Source organism: Macaca thibetana, chromosome 8 (genome assembly GCF_024542745.1).
Source record: "Macaca thibetana thibetana isolate TM-01 chromosome 8, ASM2454274v1, whole genome shotgun sequence".
Taxonomy (NCBI): Eukaryota; Metazoa; Chordata; class Mammalia; order Primates; family Cercopithecidae; genus Macaca; species Macaca thibetana.
Genome location: NC_065585.1, coordinates 70,030,821 through 70,051,036, shown reverse-complemented (window position 1 = coordinate 70,051,036; position 20,216 = coordinate 70,030,821). Strand labels below are relative to the sequence as shown.

At 37.3% G+C, this 20,216-nt stretch overlaps 1 protein-coding gene across 2 annotated transcripts in view; it reads left to right on the top strand.

The window, feature by feature from the left end:
- Window positions 1-8,758: 8,758 nt before the first annotated feature.
- Window positions 8,759-20,216, top strand: part of PI15 (peptidase inhibitor 15) — a 29,539-nt gene continuing 18,081 nt past the window's right edge. Inside the window, exons 1-2 of one of the 2 annotated variants that reach the window (XM_050802314.1) lie at window positions 8,759-8,900; window positions 9,443-9,755. In XM_050802314.1, the coding sequence (XP_050658271.1) occupies window positions 9,483-9,755 (273 nt within the window). In that variant the 5' untranslated portion in view covers window positions 8,759-8,900; window positions 9,443-9,482. Of the gene's footprint in view, window positions 8,901-9,414; window positions 9,756-20,216 lie in introns of both variants that reach the window. The other variant, XM_050802313.1, reaches the window with a different exon arrangement.

Genomic DNA, 20,216 nt, shown 5'->3' with positions numbered 1-20,216 from the left:
GGAGGGGGTGAATAGTGGGGAGATTAGGTAGTAAGTAGAATCTTGAAATTTCTTCAAAACACATTACAATTAGTCACTATATATCCATGGATCACCAGCCTAACACAATGACATCTTCACAATATTCAAGGCCATTATTTCTAGGATATTATATTAAACAGCTTATTATGCTATATTTATTTATTTTTATATATCTTTAAATGCAGATAAGGTAAAATGAAACATAATGAGTACGATCATAGTTGCAAAAATGCCAACATAGTTCCTTCTTTTTCTCTGTCATTCCTTCATTTATTTCCCCTGCTTTTCTTCTTACTTCCTAACTCCTTTCATTTTCCAAGGACTGTTCTCTGACCTATACATTTCTCTTTCTACCATCACTTCTTAAATGGCTAGTACCTGTTCAAGAATTTTATGAGCCTTTAAATATTAGCTATTTTTATGTATAGTCTTTTAAGAGTATTTTTGAGAGTCTAATGCTCTTTATAATAACCATAGCTTCTGAAATCTCATAGGATGCAGTCTTTGCTTCCAAATGTACACACTTTTATTTAATCACTCCTCTATAGCTAGCAACATATGACTAGGGCCTCAGATGAGAGATTGTACATTCTGATTTTGCTTTTTTTCCTTTAGATTGATTTCTACTTCTTTCTCCCACCCATATAGACTTCTTACATTTTAAATCTGTTTCCTTGCCTGAGCTAAGAAGATGTACTTACTTATTCACATATTCATTAATGCTCTGGTGTTGACTGGTTTCTAGACAGAACCTGACCTTCAGTGTATTCTATGTGTTGGTCTCATCTGTCCCAGTGTAATAAATCCTGACCATTACTCAATTCCCAGTATAATGTCTCCAGCTCTGCAACTTGGTATTTCCAACTGGGTATCATTTTAAACTGAACACATGCAAATTAAGCTTCTCATTTTATTCTTCAGATTTATTATCCAAATTCTTGGTCAAATTTTGTTTCCAAGCATCTAGGCTTAGAACTTTTGATGCATTTAAACCTTCTTATCAATCTACTTAATAAATCCTGTTTCTTGGATATGCCCATCACTCTCCCCCTCAAAAACACTGTATTTTACTTTTGTCTCTGTGCTTAATTTCGAACTATTTCCTTTATGTGGAAGTCTCTGTCTTCACCTCCTTCAATTTTATTCTTAGGATCCTTCAGATTCAGATTCAGCTTAATTTTCATCTCCTGAGAAGAAATGCCCAGTTGACTTAATATTTGCAGATTTCACTTTAAAATTTTCAAATGACTTTCTTGTATGACTTAATACATGAACAACATATTTAGGTATAAATTCTCTTCTATGGTTTTTAACAGTTCACCATATATGTCTTATTTCCACAACTAATATATAAGACATTTAAGAACACAGGTGGATGGGTTATCATTATTATTATTGCTACTATTGTTGTTATATTTAGTGCTAAATGAATTAAAATAATTAAGCATCTATCATTGTTTAATAATTATTTATTTAATCATCACTTAAAAGGATTTTTAAGTGATTTTGCTTTGCTCCAAATTAATGGTATATATAGCAATAAGGAAATCAGGTTCTTCTCTTAGATACAGGTTTGCATCCCAGCTCAAGTATTTTCTAGCTTTGTGAATTTGAGTAAATTGCATAATCTCACTAAACCACAGTATTTTTATTAGTAAAAGTAGAAATGTATAGAAACTTTCTCAAACGTTATGAGTTGTCATGAGGATGAAACTTTATCTTAGAAGAGTTTCTGTCATAGGAAGCCTCAACATGCCATGGCAGCTATTATTTGTATCATTATTTGCTGTCATTAAAGAATATTGAGTAACATATAAAAAAAAATCAGAACAATATTAAAAGAAAAAGCAATAATTTAAAATCAGGACTAGTAAGAACACAAATAGACTGGGGGACATAAAATCTGAAGGATATGTAGATATGCAATACTAGAGTGGCAGCTTATGGGACTTTCCCACTAAGTTCATCCAGTCCTTCTTCATAGTGAAATGACTGGAGAGAATTGATGATTCTGGCGAGAACGCACATGGCTTTTGGACAGCCTAAGTTTATCCTGGCTGTGTGCCCAGGGCTTGGATTAGAAAAAGGCCATGCTGATATAGCTTTTGTTTATTTATAAAATTTAACAAACATCTTTTGAATGCCTACTATAGGCAAAATCTGAAATGATGCCATGAATAAGTGCGTTAACATCTCTCAGTCTACTTGACTACTGAATAGACATCCTATTGGGCTTTATTTTGACATATTCTTGGCCTGTGGAAAACAAATACCCTATCCTTGTGTCACTATTGCTTTTCTTTTCTAGCATCGACTTTATCTTAAGCACAGGCCAGAGTAGAACTTTACAGCTTATCATTTCTGTAGGGTAACCACATAATTTCTGCATGATCCTAACATCTTAGTCTTTTCCCCTCCACCATATGACCAACAATCACACCCCAACTCCAACCATCTGCCCTTAAAGTGCCTTTGGTTTATTGTGGGTTTCACCAGATATAACCAATATTTCCTATCAGAATTGTCCACTGATACCATAACTCATCTACTCACTCTGAATGCGATTTTGCATATTTTCTAAGCCAGATGATTATAAATTCAATTATACAGTCTTTCAAACCTATTAAAGCCCAATGGTTCCACAATCGTTTTAGTGGAGAACAGCATAGCTCTCCAACTGGCTGTTTTGCTGACAGCAACACAAATGCACTAGCTACTTGAAGAGTTCCTTGATGCTTATTCTTCTTCAGGGCTGGCAAAATCCAGATTCATCAAATTTAGTTCAGCTTTGAGATTCTGCTTGACTCACCAGACACTTTGCTCTTTTTAAGAGCCTTTGGTTTATTGCCCAGGCTTTCTGAAGGATGTCTAGTAAACAGAGAGAAAAAGATGTGTGCATTTTAAGTATTGATTAGAAAACTGAAGAGTGAAGGTTACCCCCTCTTTATCTGGGGCCATGCTACTGTACTGAGGAACAGCCATGTACATGCTAATTCAGGGCCTCATTTCCTCCATTGAACTGGAAGATAAAAGGATAGTCTCAAGCTCAGTAGAACAAGGAAGTTAGACAAGGATCATTTAAAACATTGAAGACATTGAAGGGTTATTCTCAGAGTAAGGCGACTGAATTAAGATTAAAGCTCCAGCCAGTTAGAAACTTCTGTAACATAACCAAACCCAGTGAGAGAGATACCAGGCAAACTCAAATGTGGTTTCAGTTTTATCTACATCTCCAGTTCAGTTGTGTGTTTATTAGTTCATTAAACATACTTTAATCTGCACTGTTTACCAAATTAATTTCTATTAATTAGTAATTACCTTTTACATTAAAGTTGCAAATACATATATTTTTCAAAGTCAAATAGTTCTGTAAAGTTAAAATAAAAATTACGAGAATCCCATGTTGCTCAATCCCATCTATATTTCTGCTTTCAGGAAGCAACCACTTTCACCTCTTTAAAAATTTTCTTATTGGTAGTTAACTCCATATTTCCAAGTAATATAGATATTTCTTTATTTTTTTAGATAGCTATTTTCATTAAAAAATACTTTCAAATTTTGTTTAGATTTGGGGGTACATGCGAGGGTTTTTTACATGGTTCTATTAAGTGATGTTGAGGTTGGGGTATGGATGATCCCATCACCCAGGTAGTGAGCACGTACCCAATTGGTAATTTTTCAGCCCATGGCTCCCTTTCTTCCTCTGTAGACTCTAGTGTCTATTATTCCTGTCTTCATGTTCATGTGAACTCCGTGTTTAGCTCCCACTTATAAGAGAGAACATGTGGTATTTGGTGTTCTGTTACTGTGTTAATTGGCTTAGGATAATGACCTGCAGCTGCATCCATGTTGCTGTAAAGGACATGATTTCATTCTTCTTATGCCTGGGTAGTATTTCATAGAGTATGCCTCGGTAGTATTTCATGGAGTATATGGACCACATTTTCTTTATCCAGTCCACCATTGTTGGGCATCTAGGTTGATTGCATATCTTTGCTATTGTAATAGTGCTGCAATGAACATATGAGTGCATGTGTGTTTTCTGTAGATTTTTGTTTTCCTTTGGGTATATATCCAGTAATGGGATTGCTGGGTTTAACTGTGGTTCTGTTTCAGCTATTTTCCAAAATTTCCCTGTTGTCGCCAGCCTTCAAGATGACCCTCAAGAGTTCTCAATTACTGGTTCATGGCTTTGTGTAGTACTCTCTCACATTGAATAGGTTCGAGTGACCCATGTTAACAATAAGATGTTGTGAAAATGCTGGTGTGTGACTTGTACAGGCCATACAACACTGTATCTTCTACCTTGCTCCCGCTTCACCCTGGAGGAAGCCAGCTTCAATGTGGTGAGGATGATCAAACAGCTCAATGGAGAGGTCTATGTGGTTGGGTCCATGTATGCTGCTTTCCTGCCAGAAGCACTCAGTTGCCGATTGTGTGGATGAGCCATCCTGGAAGTTAATCCTCCAGCCCCATTTATGCTGCATGCATAGTAATAGGTTGTAATACATATATATTTTATAAAATTTCTCAAATATTTTGGTAATACAGTATTTTGGCATTTTATAATTATATATCTATTATATAAATGTGTAATATATATAATATGTAAATATGTAATGATATATAATATATTTATACCCTAAAATATATAATGTGAATTACACAGAGCACTCAAAATTTAAAAATATGCTTTTGTGTTAATAGTCAAGGCTCTTGTAAGGCAGGTCAAGGCAGATGAACTTGGGCCTGTGGACAATGGAGAGCCAGTAGAGGGTTATATGTAGATGAGTTAAATGATTCAGCTTTTTTTATAGGAAGGTAGCTGAAAGCAGTGTGGATAATGATAAGAGTCACTAGAGTGAGAAATATCAGCTAGAAGGTGATTATTCTAATTCTAGAAAAAGATAATGGCATTAACTTTAAGCAGTCACAATAATAATGATGATGATAAAAATAGTAGATTGGCAAAACAGGTCAGAGATAAAAATACACATGTTTTCCAGTTATTGATTGTATGAAACAAGGTGAGAGAGTGAGGAACAAAGGATGATTTGGGCCTTTGTCTTAGGGAGACCGAATAAAATAATAGTTTTTTTATTTATATGCCACATCACAGTTTATGAGTCCTTTCACATATACTGAATTTTGTTGTTTCAGCAATCTTGTGATGAATTAATATGTATTAAATTAAAAATATGGCTTACATAGTAATCTTGCAAAGATTCTCACCACTGCTAAATAACTTCTTTGTAAGATGCTGTGTGTTCTTTTCCCGGTCTTTTTTTTTTTTTTTTTTTTTTTTTTTTTGAGACTGAGTCTCCCTCTGTCACCCAGGCTGGAGTGCAGTGGCGCCATCTTGGCTTATCGCAACCTCTGCCTTCCAGGTTCAAGCAATTCTCCTTCCTCGGCCTCCCAAGTAGCTGGGACTACGGGCTCTGCCACCATACCTGGCTAATTTTTGTATTTTTAGTAGAGACCGGGTTTCACCACGTTGGTCAGGCTGGTCTTGAACTCCTGACCTCAGGTGATCCTCCCGCCTCAGCCTCCCAAAGTATTGGGATTACAGGAGTGAGCCACCGTGCCCAATCCATTTTTTTTCATATAAAATAAAGGTTGACTTGTGTTCTCTGCTTCAAAGACACTTGGGCATACTTCTATTGTCTTTAGTTCTCTCTATGTTGCTAGATAGATCGACTTTTCCAATAGCTAATGCAATGGGCATGTGTGTAGTAGATTGTGTCTCTGTGTCTCTGAAAGCAAAGTAATTTAGATAGTACTTCTCAAACCTTAATGTGCATATAAATCATCTGAGGTTCCTGATAAAATGAAGATTCTGATTTAGTAGGTCTTGGCTGGACCTGAAATTCTGCATTTCTAGCAAGTTTCCAGGTGATCTCAAGGGTACTAGTCCACAGAACATATTTCAATTAGAAAAGAATTAGACTAAAGTCAAATGCATATGTGGCACATACACACACACACAAACACACACATCAAAGTAGCTTTGCTTAAGCAGGTGTACCATTCTGGAATGCTTACATGTGATTTCCATTTTAAAATAACAACCACTCAACTACTTTCTCACAGGTTTCAAGATGCTGCCAAATGCATATGCATTTCTTCTCAGTAATATAACTAAATTCCATTTCTGTCTCTGTTGGCAAGCAGGACCTAAAGGTTTCAAAACATGTCAATGGTCTTTTTCAAGAAGAATCCTCATAAAAAACCACCTCATTGTTAGTTGTTCGTTAATAGTCCTCTTATTGACAACTTGGATGTATGCCTCTTAATTTTGCGAGTATTTTAAAATTAAAACTACTTCCAAAGCATTTCAAATAGTTCTTCTGGCAATAATGTCTGCTTGGAAGCAGAATTCTTAACTCTCCTCCCACAGGTCTTTTCTTTTATGATTCCATAGCCTTGTGGGTTTCCTTAATAGTCCGAAATTCCACAATATAATCCATGTGTGCTGAAAGACATCTGAAATCATTGACATGCCTCAGGGTCTCCGGATTAAGCAACTATCAGCTCTGCCCTTCTGTAATTGGACTCAGAGGTGATCTCCTGTTTAGATGTATCTCAGAAATTCCTTCTCCTCCTCCTCCATCCCACCACTTCCTGCACTTACAGGAAATCCATTTTTGGTTTAGACAAGTTTCTCAAGCATCACATTTTTATCCCTATGGAAATCTTTCAAGTCAAACCCCAAGAGGTAGACAATACCTCTTTGTGTGTATGACAAAGGGTGTAGTCTTAAATATAACTTTTGATTCTTATGAGGTTCTAAGCAAGAACTCAGTCACCCTGGAGAATGAAAGGCTCATGACTGCTGTTCAGGTATTAAAAGTCCTTTAGTTCCTCAGATAGCTGGGAAGCTGTATGAGATATGTAGAGAGTAAAGGCTAATGTGTGCTGCCACTAATTTCTCAAAAAGCCCACAGATCTTAGAGCTGGATGGCCTACAGAGAGTTTCTCATCCAACCTCTGATTTGATTCAGGAGTCCTTAATAAAGCATATTTGAGATTCATTTAAGGTGCCATGAATACTTTCTGAAGTGGTGTGACCCTAGTTGGACAGCTCCACTTGTTAAGATCTGCAGCTGTGAACAACCACATGAATTTCCTCTAGTTGCTCCAATGTTTCATAATATCCTTGCTCACTTCCTGAGTTTATATTATCTGTGTATGCCTTTTCAATTTTAGTGTTAATTCCTTGTTTAAAGCTCTCAATATTTCACCTACGGTTCTCCTAAAATGATTTCACTTTAGTTAGGAGTTGAATAGTCATCAAAATGTGTCAAAACTTGAACTTTGGTACATATTATTGTAAAGTCTGTATCTCACTGTAGTTTGAATTTTAGTGACACTTCTGGTATACCTCACTGCCCTCTTAAAGTACTTGATGGTGTCTGTCTCACCACAGAACATGAATCTTTTCTCTCCCATTTTTAGGTGCACCAATGAAGAGTTAAACAGTATGCATTTGGCCACACATACTACTCGTGATCCAACTGGGAATATATCCTAGGAAACTTGGCTCCCTGTCCAGTGTGCCACATGACCATCATTTCTGATGACTGTAAATTCACATAGTATTTCTTCTGCTGAAACATGTGGGAGACAATCACATTAGCAAGCTGGAAAAAATCAGTGTAAGTTAAATAAGTTTCTAAACTGAAGAGTGTGTATTTTCCAGGATTCCTATTGCTACTGACTGTAAATGGTCCACATTTTGTTAATGAGATCATGAAGTATTTGGGGGAGGGTCCTTTCATTACAGAGCACCAATGTTCACATTCTTTTTGCTTTGTCGGACACAGATTTTTGCCCCTATGACATCCTCCTAACAAGGCACTTCTAATTGTTGGCAGCTGCTGCTGCTGTTAAAATTCTTCATGGCCTCTGTGTTGTGCCCTCTAATATGTTTCCTGAGAGGCTGAGCTATTCTTTGCTTAAAATTTCAGCTATATGCTTCTAAACCCGAAACAGATGTTATCTTGGCTGCTGTCATTTGCCATGAGCTTCTCTATTCACATTTTATACAAGGCAGGTAAAAGATTATACATTTTATACAAGGCAAGTAATTTCTGACTTCATTCTGTAGAGAAAGAAAAAAAGGGAGAGAAGGTAAAATGAGAGAGAAGAAGAAATCTATAGAGTACAGGAATGCAGCCGCATGGAAACAGAGAACACAGCCACTTGAGCATCTATTATCCTAATATCGTATGCTATAGTTTGGTTACTACTGATTTGCCTGGCATCCCTCTCAAATCATATTTGTGGCCACCCAGATTAACTATGTTAGCTGATCTCTTGATTTAATATCAGCTTGTTCTTTTTAGCTCCCATGTCATTTACTGTCTTAAAAAAATGTACTGCTTGTTACTCAACCGTCTGTGCTTTTATGAACCCACAGCCTTTTTTTTTTTTCTTTGTTTCTTCTTTTTTGTATGGGAACCAGGAACTAGAAAGCATAAAATGAGAGAAATTACTCACAGCAAAGGTGGAAGCCCAGAGAAAAAGGGATTTGTCTTTTATGGCTTGTACTTTGTAAGCTGTGGGTGTGACTCAATTTCCTCACCACCCACATAAAAAGGTTGCCACCCAATCACTGTTTTTTTTCTACCCCAAACCCCTCCCCTTTGATTTTGGCTAAGAGAGACCCTTAGAAAGACTGCCCTTTCTGGACGTTGCAAACTGTGACATATAAAAGCTGTTAGCTGCTCCTGTAGCCAGCAGCATTCAAACCTTGCAGGGCTTTGCTCTCAGAGAGTTTGTAATAAGACACACTCCTCTTACAGGAGTTCATGCTACAACATAGCAAAGAACCTTAAATTTTTGGAAGAACCATATATTCATTTTGGCATTGTGCAGAGGTAAGCTATTTAGCTCAACAAGTTTCTACTGCATGCATTGATTTTAAAGTAGCTCACATTATTTTTAAAGAAATGAGATTGGAGTACTATGACTTTTTTGTATGTGTTCTATCACTTGGTGTGTCTGTATGTCTGGCAGACATTTTCAGCACATTCTCTGTTGTTACCTGTGATTGATTTATTCTTCACTCTCAAGGTGAATTTCAATTTCTGAAAATTTCCCACTGAAAATAAATATGCAGTAATGCATTTTGTGGTTCAGACATTGGAGACAAATGGTTCACATTCATTTTAGGGTTAATGGTCATGCTGTTTATTTTTCTCTGCTGTGCAAAGTTCCTCTTAGGGGTCTGCCTCATGACACTACACAAAATGAATAGAGATTCTACTGTAGGTTATCTCCTAAGCTTGAGTTCAACATTTGTTTGGATTTTTGGAGAAAGTCAAATCAAGCAATGCTCCCAAATGATGACTTTGTAAATTCATACCCTCTGGCCCTATTTTTTTTTCATAGACCCTAACTCTACCTTTCTGCTTTAAAGCAAAGTAAACTCGGTGGCCTCTTCTTCTCCACCCCTCAAAATGATAGCAATCTCTACCGTCAGCAGTGCACTCCTGTTCTCCCTTCTCTGTGAAGCAAGTACCGTCGTCCTACTCAATTCCACTGACTCATCCCCGCCAACCAATAATTTCACTGATATTGAAGCAGCTCTGAAAGCACAACTAGATTCGGCGGATATTCCCAAAGCCAGGCGGAAGCGCTACATTTCGCAGAATGACATGATCGCCATTCTTGATTATCATAATCAAGTTCGGGGCAAAGTGTTCCCACCGGCAGCAAATATGGAATATATGGTAAGAAGAATTCTTTTTATTTCTCTTTTAAGTTCTGAGGGAGGAAGTTTTATATTGTACATTAGCAGAATCTCAAACGACCATGAGTGTTTCTATGTCCGGGTATATGGACTTTTTACATATGTTAACCTAAGGTTCTTATGTGCCTAATAATGTTGAGTATTGTTGCATCATAGAATCAGAGAGACAGAGAGGTCCAGAGAGACAGAGACAAAGACAGAGACAGACAGAGAGAGAGAGAGAGAGAGAGAGAGAGAGAGAGAGAGAGAGAGTCTACATAGACTTTCTTCTGTGAGTTCCATAGCTACTGGTGAATTGTATCTTATGTAAGAATCATAGATAAAAAGTAGAGTATGTTGACTGATCAAATTTGGAAGGTCCACTTAAAAGAAAAGTCACATGAACTTTTTCTGTGCTTTCTTTATCTCATAGTCATATTATCAGCTATAACATTTCTTGAAAATACTTCTTTAAATTATAGGTTTCATATTCATGATGTATTCTCTGGGTAGGTGTCTTTTCCCTTTCTTGGACAAAGCTCTTACTGATGCTAATCTATTTGTATTCTAAGAGAACACGCTGACTTTTCCCTCCTTGTGATTTAATGCTTTGCCGTCCAGATAACAGTGAAGCCAGTTCACTTCCACACTGTTCCAACTTGCCGTGAACACATTCTTTGCTGTCTCTTAAAAATAGACAATGTTTAAATCATTTTACTTAAAAAGGAAAAAAAAAAGTTAGTATTGAAAGGAAAAAGTCTTGTTAAAGCTTGTATTTGGTTTTGAATTTATGCAAGGTTATGATTTAAAGTCCAGTGTCTTACAAGAGTACAACTTGGAGCCTGTTTAAGGCAATGAAGACCATGAATATGGTATTTCCAAATTGGGATGAGGGGAGGGGGTACCACTAACAGTTTTATACGTGCTGAATTAAAATTTGGGATTTTTATCATATTCTAGATTTACTTGTTTTATATAAATACGTTTTATATTAAAAAGTTTGGCTAGTTGCAGATGCCAACGTCACAGGAAAACTAATGACTTGCTAAATGATGTAAGAGAGTCATAGTTCATAGAAGTAAAATTTAGACTCCATGAAAATGCATTTTCCTAGAATTAATAAAGAAAGAGAAGACGTAATCAGTCCTGGTGTGTGAGGAGCAGTATAGTCTCATGATTAAGAATATGGGCTATGTAATCTAAATGCTTGGGTTTGAATCCTAGTCCTGAAGTATATGCTGAATGAACTCATTACCACACTGTTTCATTTTCATCATCTCTAATATGAAGATAAAGGTGGTATCTGCCACATAGCGTTGTTGTGATAAGTGTATGAGTTGGGGAGTAATCAGACCAGAACCTGTCACTAACTCGATGATCAACAAACATTAGTTTTGATGGTTTCTTTGAACTTCTTGTAAAAGGTGCCCAGTGAAAACTCATTCAAGATCTAAAGACAAAAGGTTACCCATACAGAAGAGATGTTTTTAGAAGGTGATGTAAATATGTAAAAAGTAGAGGAACAAATACATTTTTAAAATCACTAAAATGATGAAATAAATATGCCTAAGATACCACGCAAGCTCAGAAAGGTGTAATATCCCAACTATGAGTTTAGAGAATTTGTAGCAATCACATGACTCTAAAGTGAGAACCAAGACTGCCCAGCCAGCTTTGAAGGCAAGCTCATCTGGGTTCAAATCCTAACTCTGCTGCTTACTTTGTGGCCTTGCACAAGTTATTTAATGTGTCTAAGACCCAATTTATTTATCTGTAAAATGAGAATAACAGTACATGTAATAACCAATCAAAGAGTGCAATTCACTATTTTTATCATATTGAGGTCACAGGGTTCACCATGAGGAAAGGCATAGTTAGGTAAACACAGTATAAGTAGGTTGAAAAAAGCCACATCTTTTTCTAGCTCAATTTTCCCTCACTTATCAAGAATTAATTCATTCCACATGCATTTATTTAATTGCTTCCGTATGCCAATGACTTGACTAATTGTTTCCATAGATGATCTCATCTGATAGCTCACATTCTCCGTGTGAGGTTAACATTGTGATCTTCATTTTACAAATGAAATCACTAAGACCCAGAGATGCTAACGACTAGGCCAAGGTGGTAAGGATAATGAATGGCACTGCCAGAATTAGAATTTAGGTCTGTGTACTTTCAAAGCCCATGCTTCGATTGGGGAGCATCTTCTCATTTGCTGCATTGAGGAAATGCTCCATGGTGGGACCCCTGAAGATGTCAAGGTAAAATGCTAGCTGAAGTCCTATAATATTCATACTTTATTTATTATTCCATTCTTCTTCTTATTTATTTTGTAAGAACTAGTTCCAGTGCTGATTACATAGTAGATGCTTTGTAAATCCTCCTTAATTCGGTAAGAGTGATGAGAACAGTAAGTGCTAGAAATTAAAATAGGGTTTGTTTCAAATACTCATGTAAATACTGTGCATACACTTCATTCACACCTGTATTTGTTAATTTAATATTTATTAAATATTTAATATTTGTTGAGCATTGACTATATGTTAGGCTACATAACTGAGGATACGTTCATGAGTAAAATAGACATCTTTGGCTCCCGGTGGGGGTGGGGAATCAGACAATAAGCCAGGTAAATAAATATGTTACATAGGATGTAAGATGATGAGGTTATGAAGAAAAATAAAGTGGTTTGTGGTGAGGGTTTGATTTTTAATAAATGGTCAAGGAGGAGCTCACTGAAAGGGCCTGGAGGCAGGCGAGGGAGTGAGCCACTCTCAAAGATGAGGAAAGAGAGACAGACTGAGGAGTCTTGGACAAAGGCCTGGAGGTGGGAGAACATCCATCAGTTCAGTTAGAAAAATGTGCTCAATTGAGTGAAATCATAAGTTAGAAGGACTCTTTGAGTAAATTGATCACTGGAAAGAGTTCATCTAAATCCCCCATGAAGACCCAGAGGAATTTGGAGGGAAGTACAGTATAGTAGGTAGCTTGGAGATTGAAGCAGGGACTGTAAGTGACTTGAATTCTCTAGGCTAGATAGAAAATGCAGATCTTAGTTTGACACTATTTCCTTTAGTTATACTTGTTCAACATTGATTTGGATTGTGAGCATGTGAAATATAGTAGAGTTCCTAACCTGTTCTATATACCTCAGAAACTTAGGACACCCCTCACTTGATATCTCACAAATATATGTGCTCTGATCACCAGCCATGTGTTGGCAAATTCTCCTCAGTGAGTGATATCACCCAAGAGAACTTAATAAAAGATGGTCTTTGGCTCAGGGCTTTGAATTGCACCAGCCTGGTTTGTAATTCCTTTCACCTACAACTCTTTGAGCCTTTTGCCACTCCATTTTCTCTCCCTCTAAAGTCTCTTCCTTAGTTTATTCCTTTATTTATAATACTACACTTCAAGCTTTTGATGTCAGAATGCTTCTAATATCCATGACCACAGATGATTTCTCCTAGTTTTGAGCTGGGGTAGCCCTTCATGTCTACTTTCATCATGTTTTGCTCTCATGAAGTGACTTACCGTTACTTTGTGCATTTCTTGCAAACTTTAATTTTGAGCTTTCTGGGTGCTGTGTCTATATTTATTCATTTTTGTATCTGTGTTTTCTTGGGCAATTTATTGTGTATAGAAAGTGATCAACCATTATCTGTCAAATTTAGTTGAAATCCTTGTGAATTGTTATATGTTTATAATTAGCATCAATTTTGATATTATAAATGCTTTAATAGTTTTTCTCATCATTTGTAATAATATTTGATTCTACACCTGAATTAAAAACTTTTTCTTAAATTCTAAAAACAAAACATATAGATAGAACTTAAAATTTGTAAGTAAAACTTTTTTACTCTTGGCTTCTGTTTTACAATTAGTTTATTGACTAATTTCCAGAGCTCCTTGGACACCAGCTGTTTTTTATTCTTCCTGAGGGTAGCTTAAACCATGACTCTAAACCACAAACCACACTAGTTTCTTAGAATAAGTATTATCTCCAAAAGAATAAAATTGCAAGACCCACACATAGAGTAAAATTTGTAGGATGTTCTCTGAATTCAAGTCAATTGAATAAATTAATTTGAAAAACTTTGGGGTCCCTCCATAAGAGAAAGAGATCCAAAGAAAACCAAAATTTTTGTCTTTAGAGTCTAAACAATGCGATAAAAACAAAACAAATGGAAAAAAAATCCACTAAGGATATAATTCAGTATAATATACTGCTGTATAAGACTGATGTAATAAAAGAGGTACAGACAAATACCATGGAGGAGTTGAAGAAGGGAGTGATAATCTCTAGTTGGCAGATCATGAAAGGCTCCTTGGAGAAGGGGCATGTGAAATAGATGCCCAGGAAGGGTCAGGGTTGGCTGTTACAGCAGGCAAAGCAATGCATGAACGAAATCTCCAGCAGAGAAAAACCATGACACTTGAGCTGTGTTTTTGAGGAGTTTGAGAAAAGGTTGAGGATTCCGTACTCCAAAGGCAATTAGGAAGACTGTGAAGGTTTTAGAGAAGGATTAGGGATGCATTTTAGAAAGATGATCCTGGCAGTTGATGGAGCTGATATTGGCAGTGAAAGTGACCAGAGAGGTGATGACTCCTGAGTAAGCAATGCCAATCCTTCAGCCAAAGGTAAGGAAGAACCACACAGCTGCACCAACATAAAGCGGCAGGCAGGACAACTCCCTGAAGTGTCATGGGTGAGATGGCAGCCTTTACAGATGGTGTGGAGTGGTGGAAAGGCAGATGAGGGGCAATGTGAATATAATGATGGAAATGAACTGATCACTTTAAAACTGAAAAAAAAAAATGTGTAATGTAATTTTAAGAAGCCAAAATAACTATATTGATAATACAGTATCTATATTATTTATTTGGTGCCCGCAAATATTATTTGCAGAGCTATAGATATAAGGTTTCCTACAGTGTTTTGGAAAAAAGAAAAATACTGGATACCAAATCAGAGCAGGTAGTAAAGTTACAGAAAGCATGACTTAAATGAATGAATGGAGAACATATTAATCCATGCTTGAAAAGAGTCCGTGAACTATTTGCCTAGGATGATAATTTATGACTTGGGAATAAAGAAAAATGCTGATTTTCTTTATTTGGGCTTCATGTGGAAGAGAATGTGGATAAGGTAAACTACTTTTTGTTTTTCTTTCTTCAGTAGTTGACTGAACACTTGTAGTATCTATCTTTATATATACACGTATATATCTATTTTTTAACAAAGCCATATACCATCCCACATGGCACATTTCCTGTCTTTTGGGAAGGATAATTCAATTTTCTTGCTATAAACATGAGAATTTTAATGCGTATAATGTAAACCTCTCCAATGCATGCTTTCATGACCACTAGAAGGCCTCCTGAGAGCCTCTGCCAGCAGGCAATGTACTGAGAACAATTGCTGGCAGGAGGCATTTCTCCAGCACATTCAGAACTCTGCATTCCTGCTCTCCTGGATGCAAAACCTTTTCAATGTCTTGGCTTCAGAAAGAGACTGGGCACATTTTGTAGGAATTTTCTTCCAAGGTGCACGTTGCTTAGTATCACTTGGATACGCCTGAAGAAGGTAGTAACCTTAAAGGTTCTTTCCTTTTGTTCTGCTCTCTCCATAGGGAGCCAGCCGCTGAAGGTAAGAACATTTTGTTTGTCACCATTTTCAATATAGGCTCTAAAACATGCAAATGTAAAAGCAGTAACAGGATGTGATTTGAAACCTCAGCATCAGGAGGCAGGCAGAAAAGTTGTGAATCACATAGGTAGTGACTGTCCTTCCCAATATTGGACACAGTTTTTTGGTGGAAAATGATATTTGACCAAATGCAACAGCGTAGAAAAATAATTGTACTGTGTTTCTCCTGAACGTTTATAGAGCCTAGCATCATGTCGGCTCCACAGAGAATATGTAGTAACTACTCAGTAACTATTTGTGGAACAATTAAATGAGGTCCTTTAACTTTTTCTTGTTAGAGTGTAACTGTGGTGCTCTGGGGGGCAAGAGTTGTACAACATTCAATCACTCACTCCATAATTTTTACTCATATGTCTGGCACTGTGTGCTGAGGGAGTCAGTGGGGAGCAAAGGGACTCTCTTTGGGAGGAAGTACTGTGAACAGAAAAGTCAGGTGCAAGGCAGCATGCTAAATGCTGAACTAGGATAGATACAGGGTGCTTTGGAATCCCATGGGAAGACCTAGTTCAGATGTGGAGTGGGAGTAAGAAGGTAGGGAAGGCTTCCAGAAGGAATGATTTTAAATAGGAAATATACAAAATAAATAAAGTTATACAGGCGTGAGTTAAGGAAAGAGGGATCTGTAGTGGGTATAGGAGGATGTTCTAAGACGGTATGTAGTACACTGGAGACATGGATAAAAATTCAGTGAGGCTTGGATTAGTGTAGAGAAGAAAGACTGATGTTTGATGAGGTTGAGGAAGGCACTCAAAAATTTGTTTGAATTCCATTTTAAGATCCAGGGTAATCATTGAAGGTTTTAAGCAGGGAAGTTATATAGTCAAAGAAGTGAAGAAAAGATGCAGTCAAGAGGCTGTTAGGATAGTCTAGGTAGCCTCAGCTATGCTTAAGGCAATAAGGATATTAAAAAAAAAAACACACACATAAATTAGAGCCGAGAAATATGTAAGGTACAAGTCCATAGGAGTAAGTGGTTTACATGATGAAATAGAATGAGGATTTATATGATGAGGCAGCCTAGGAGGACGCCTCCATTTTTGACAAAGACAATTAAGTTCCTCTGAGTTAGAGAACACAAAATAAAGAGCAGAATTCTGGAAGCCATTAGTGGCTGCAGGTTTATCACCCAGGATACACACCTTTGGAGGTTGAAAAAAGGAGCTAGTGTGGGGGAAGGAGCATTCTTCTACTAAAGAATTTTGGATGGGTATATCCTTTGGTAGTCAAAATGAATCACTTTGCATGCTAGAGGTTGGGTAGTGTCATGGAGACAGCATAGATGCATTATTTTATACCTGGGAATCTACTCAACAAATATGCAAGAAAATACCCCCCTCTGTTTTTTAAGTGGTGTCATGAATTTAGCATTTATGAAAACCATTTACCCTTAAATAGCTATGAACTTGAGGTATTTGCTTATCTATAAGAATTTCTGAAAAAGACTATGAAGTGGGCACAGAAGATATAAACTAACAGTTTAAAATGGTCAAGAAAGATGTTTGGCATAAAATGCAATCTAGACTGAGGCTTGGAGGGATGGGATTTGAATTCTTCCAGTCTATGTTATCCATAGCATCTGAAATCAGGTGCCAGTCATTTTTCTTGACACACATATGGAAGAATGCCCAACAAGTTGTGTTTTTAGACTAAACTTTTCATAAAATCTCTTAAAATTTCACACCTCATACTCCAAACTGAAGTAGTCCAAAAATGTTACTTAAGGACACAATATTGTTTTCTAGTAAAAAGTGCATCGAATTCACTTTTCATAATTTGGTTAAATATGAACATTCTATCAAATCTGTCTCTCTGCATTCCAGAGAGATCATGTTTGCAGCAGGCCGTAGGTAGGCGGAAAGGCATTTGAATCCTTCTGAGCAAGTGGGCAATGGCAAGATATGAGGTTTGCAAGAGTGTCACAGGAGAGTTCAACAATCTAGAAATTAGTTATTAAAATATAATATTGAGTTGGTGAAAACAATTAAACACATGTATAAATCTCTTCCTGTCTTATAATTTTAATAGTAAATGATAGCTGGTGGGTATTATATTTCCCTGGAGAGTGGGATGATTGTTAGACTCTATCAACAAGTGGTTTTAAAATTTAAAGATAAAACATATATTAAAGAAGGATCTAAGGAGGTGAATTAATGTGTTTTAAAACGTCTAAAATGTTCTCTAATTTTCAGCTTCTTTTACCTGTAAGCAAGCTCCTTAGAATCTCCTTACAATTCTATTTCTGATTATTTAGTTGCTTCAGGGTTTATCTCTTTTCACTTTAGCTGATTGCCTGCTTAGTTGAGATTAATTCTTGATGTCTCTTAAACTTCAGACTGTCAGATAATGTGATCAAAAGTGCACCTCACTGCTTTTCATTTTAAGTGACCGACTCTACCACCATTCCCAAATCTCCAACAATAATAATAGCTACCATTAAATACACCTTTGCCCTGCTAGAGCTATGCTAAGTATACTTCAGTCACTACCTCACCTAACCCTCTCAAGTCTTGCGAGATGAGAAAATTTTCCTCCTTTGGAAATAGAGAATCTTAAGTTTGGAGAGCATAAGTAACTTCCCCAAGGTCATAGAGCAAGTAAATAAAAATGTTAAGAACACAATTCTATCTGACAAGCGCATGCTTTCAATCAGGGGTCTCCCCAATTCCCAGGCTGCAGACCAGTGCCCATCTGTGGCCTGTTAAGAACTGGGCTGCACAGCAGTAGATGAGCGAGCATTGCTGCCTGAGCTCCACCTCCTGTCAGATCAGTAGCAGGATTAGATTTTCACAGGAGTGCCAACCCTACTGTGAACTGTGCATGAGAAGGATCCAGGTTGTGCACTCCATATCAGAATCTAATGCTCTAAAGCCTGATGATCTGAGATGGAGCAGTTTCTTCCCAAAATCATCCTTCCCCGCATTCCTCCCTGGAAGAATTGTCTTCCACAAAACTGGTCCCTCGTGCCAAAAACCTTGGGAGCACTGCTTTAAATAGCAATATAAAGTACCTGTTCCTCTTCCCATGTTCATCTCTCCTGTTCCTGAGCCCTTTGGATAGAGAATTTCCCTACAGGCATTTCATCTGAGGGCATTGCTGAATACTAGGAAGAATTTCTTCTAGTGGAATCAATTATTTCTCTTTGTACTATATATATCCTTGGAAATCTCACAGGCCAGAAAAACTCACAGGCCAGAGCATACAGTCTCAGAATGGATATTAAGAGGGAAGAGAACCTCTATGTCATAGATCCTTGACTCAGTGGATCCTGTCACCAAACCCCTTCTTAGCCTCAAGACCCTTTGTATTAAACACCTATACACACAATCCTTTCCATTCAGATGTTGCCAATATAAGCTGTCAGGGGAGGCTACACAAAGACAGTGGATTTCTGAAGATCCTGGAAAAGGTAAGAAGTTTATAATTAAGGAAATGGAAAGTCAAGGCACTCCCCACCTGCCTCTTACTCTACATATGCACGAATGAATAGTGACAGTGAGATCATCTTGGGACCTGGAAGCCGTGCAGCCCTGAGCAAGGAATTCCCATCACGGGTTGCACTTTCTGGTTGGGTTACAACATGTGTGTGTTCTTCTGACAGGCAGATGTCTAGAATTTATGTGACAAATTACTCTCCAATTGCTCTACTTTTGTCGAGGTATCCTAAAGCTAACTTGGCAGAGTCAGTGGGCACATTCTCCTGATGATTCACATTCTCATGAACTAAGATGCTTGTAGGTCAAATAAACGTGTGTTTTAAATGCAGATGATGTTGTTATAATGGAAAGGGATTCGTTGTTTTTCATCGTTGTTTCATTTATATTCACTGCTGCTGTAAACTCATCCAGTCTTACTGATTGAAATACCACTTATATGCTGATGATATTTCAAATTGTATTTAGAGACCTCTCAGTTGAATTTCAGACTAATTTATTCACCTACGTACTTTTCAAAAATTGAGCTCCAGATATTCAGCGGTGGTGGTGATCAGTGGTTATAGTCTAGATATACAGTATTTTGAAGGTATAGTCAACAAGATTTGCTCACTGAGCAGATATAGACTAAAAAAATAGAGTAGATGACTAGATTTTTGGCCTGAGCAATAAAGAACAGCAACCAGTAAACTTCTTCTGTAAAGGGCCTGATAGTAAATATGTTCAGCTTTGCAGGTCTTATGGTTTATGTTGCAACTACCCAGCTCTGCCTCTGTAGCAGGAAAACATCATAGACAATATGTCACAGGCAGTAGAGGTGACGTGACCTGTCCACCATAGTTAGCTGATTCCTGGACTAGAGAAAGGGCATTGTCATTCACGGATACCAGGAAGACAGCAGGAATAATTGGTTTGGAGGGATGGGGGTAAGGTTATGAATATTTGGAATTCAATTTTGGAAAAGTAGGTACTTGAATAAATTAGTCTGAAATTCAACTGAGAGTCTAGAAATATAATTTGGAATAATACCAGCAGCATATAGTTGGTGCTTCAATCCATGAGACTGGATGAGTTTACCTGGGCAGTGAATATAAATGAAACAAGGATGGAAAAAAAAAGAGAAGTGGATATGGGGACTTGGGCTGAGCCCTGGGAACTTTCCAGCACACAGAGGTTGTGGAGATAAGGAGGAATCAGCAAAGGGATAGAGAAGAAGCAGCCAGAGGAAAAAAGACAAGTGTAGAGTCATGAAACCAAGGGATGAAAGTGTGTCCAGAAAGAGCAAGTGGTCAGGCATGCCAAAAGCTGTTGATAGACC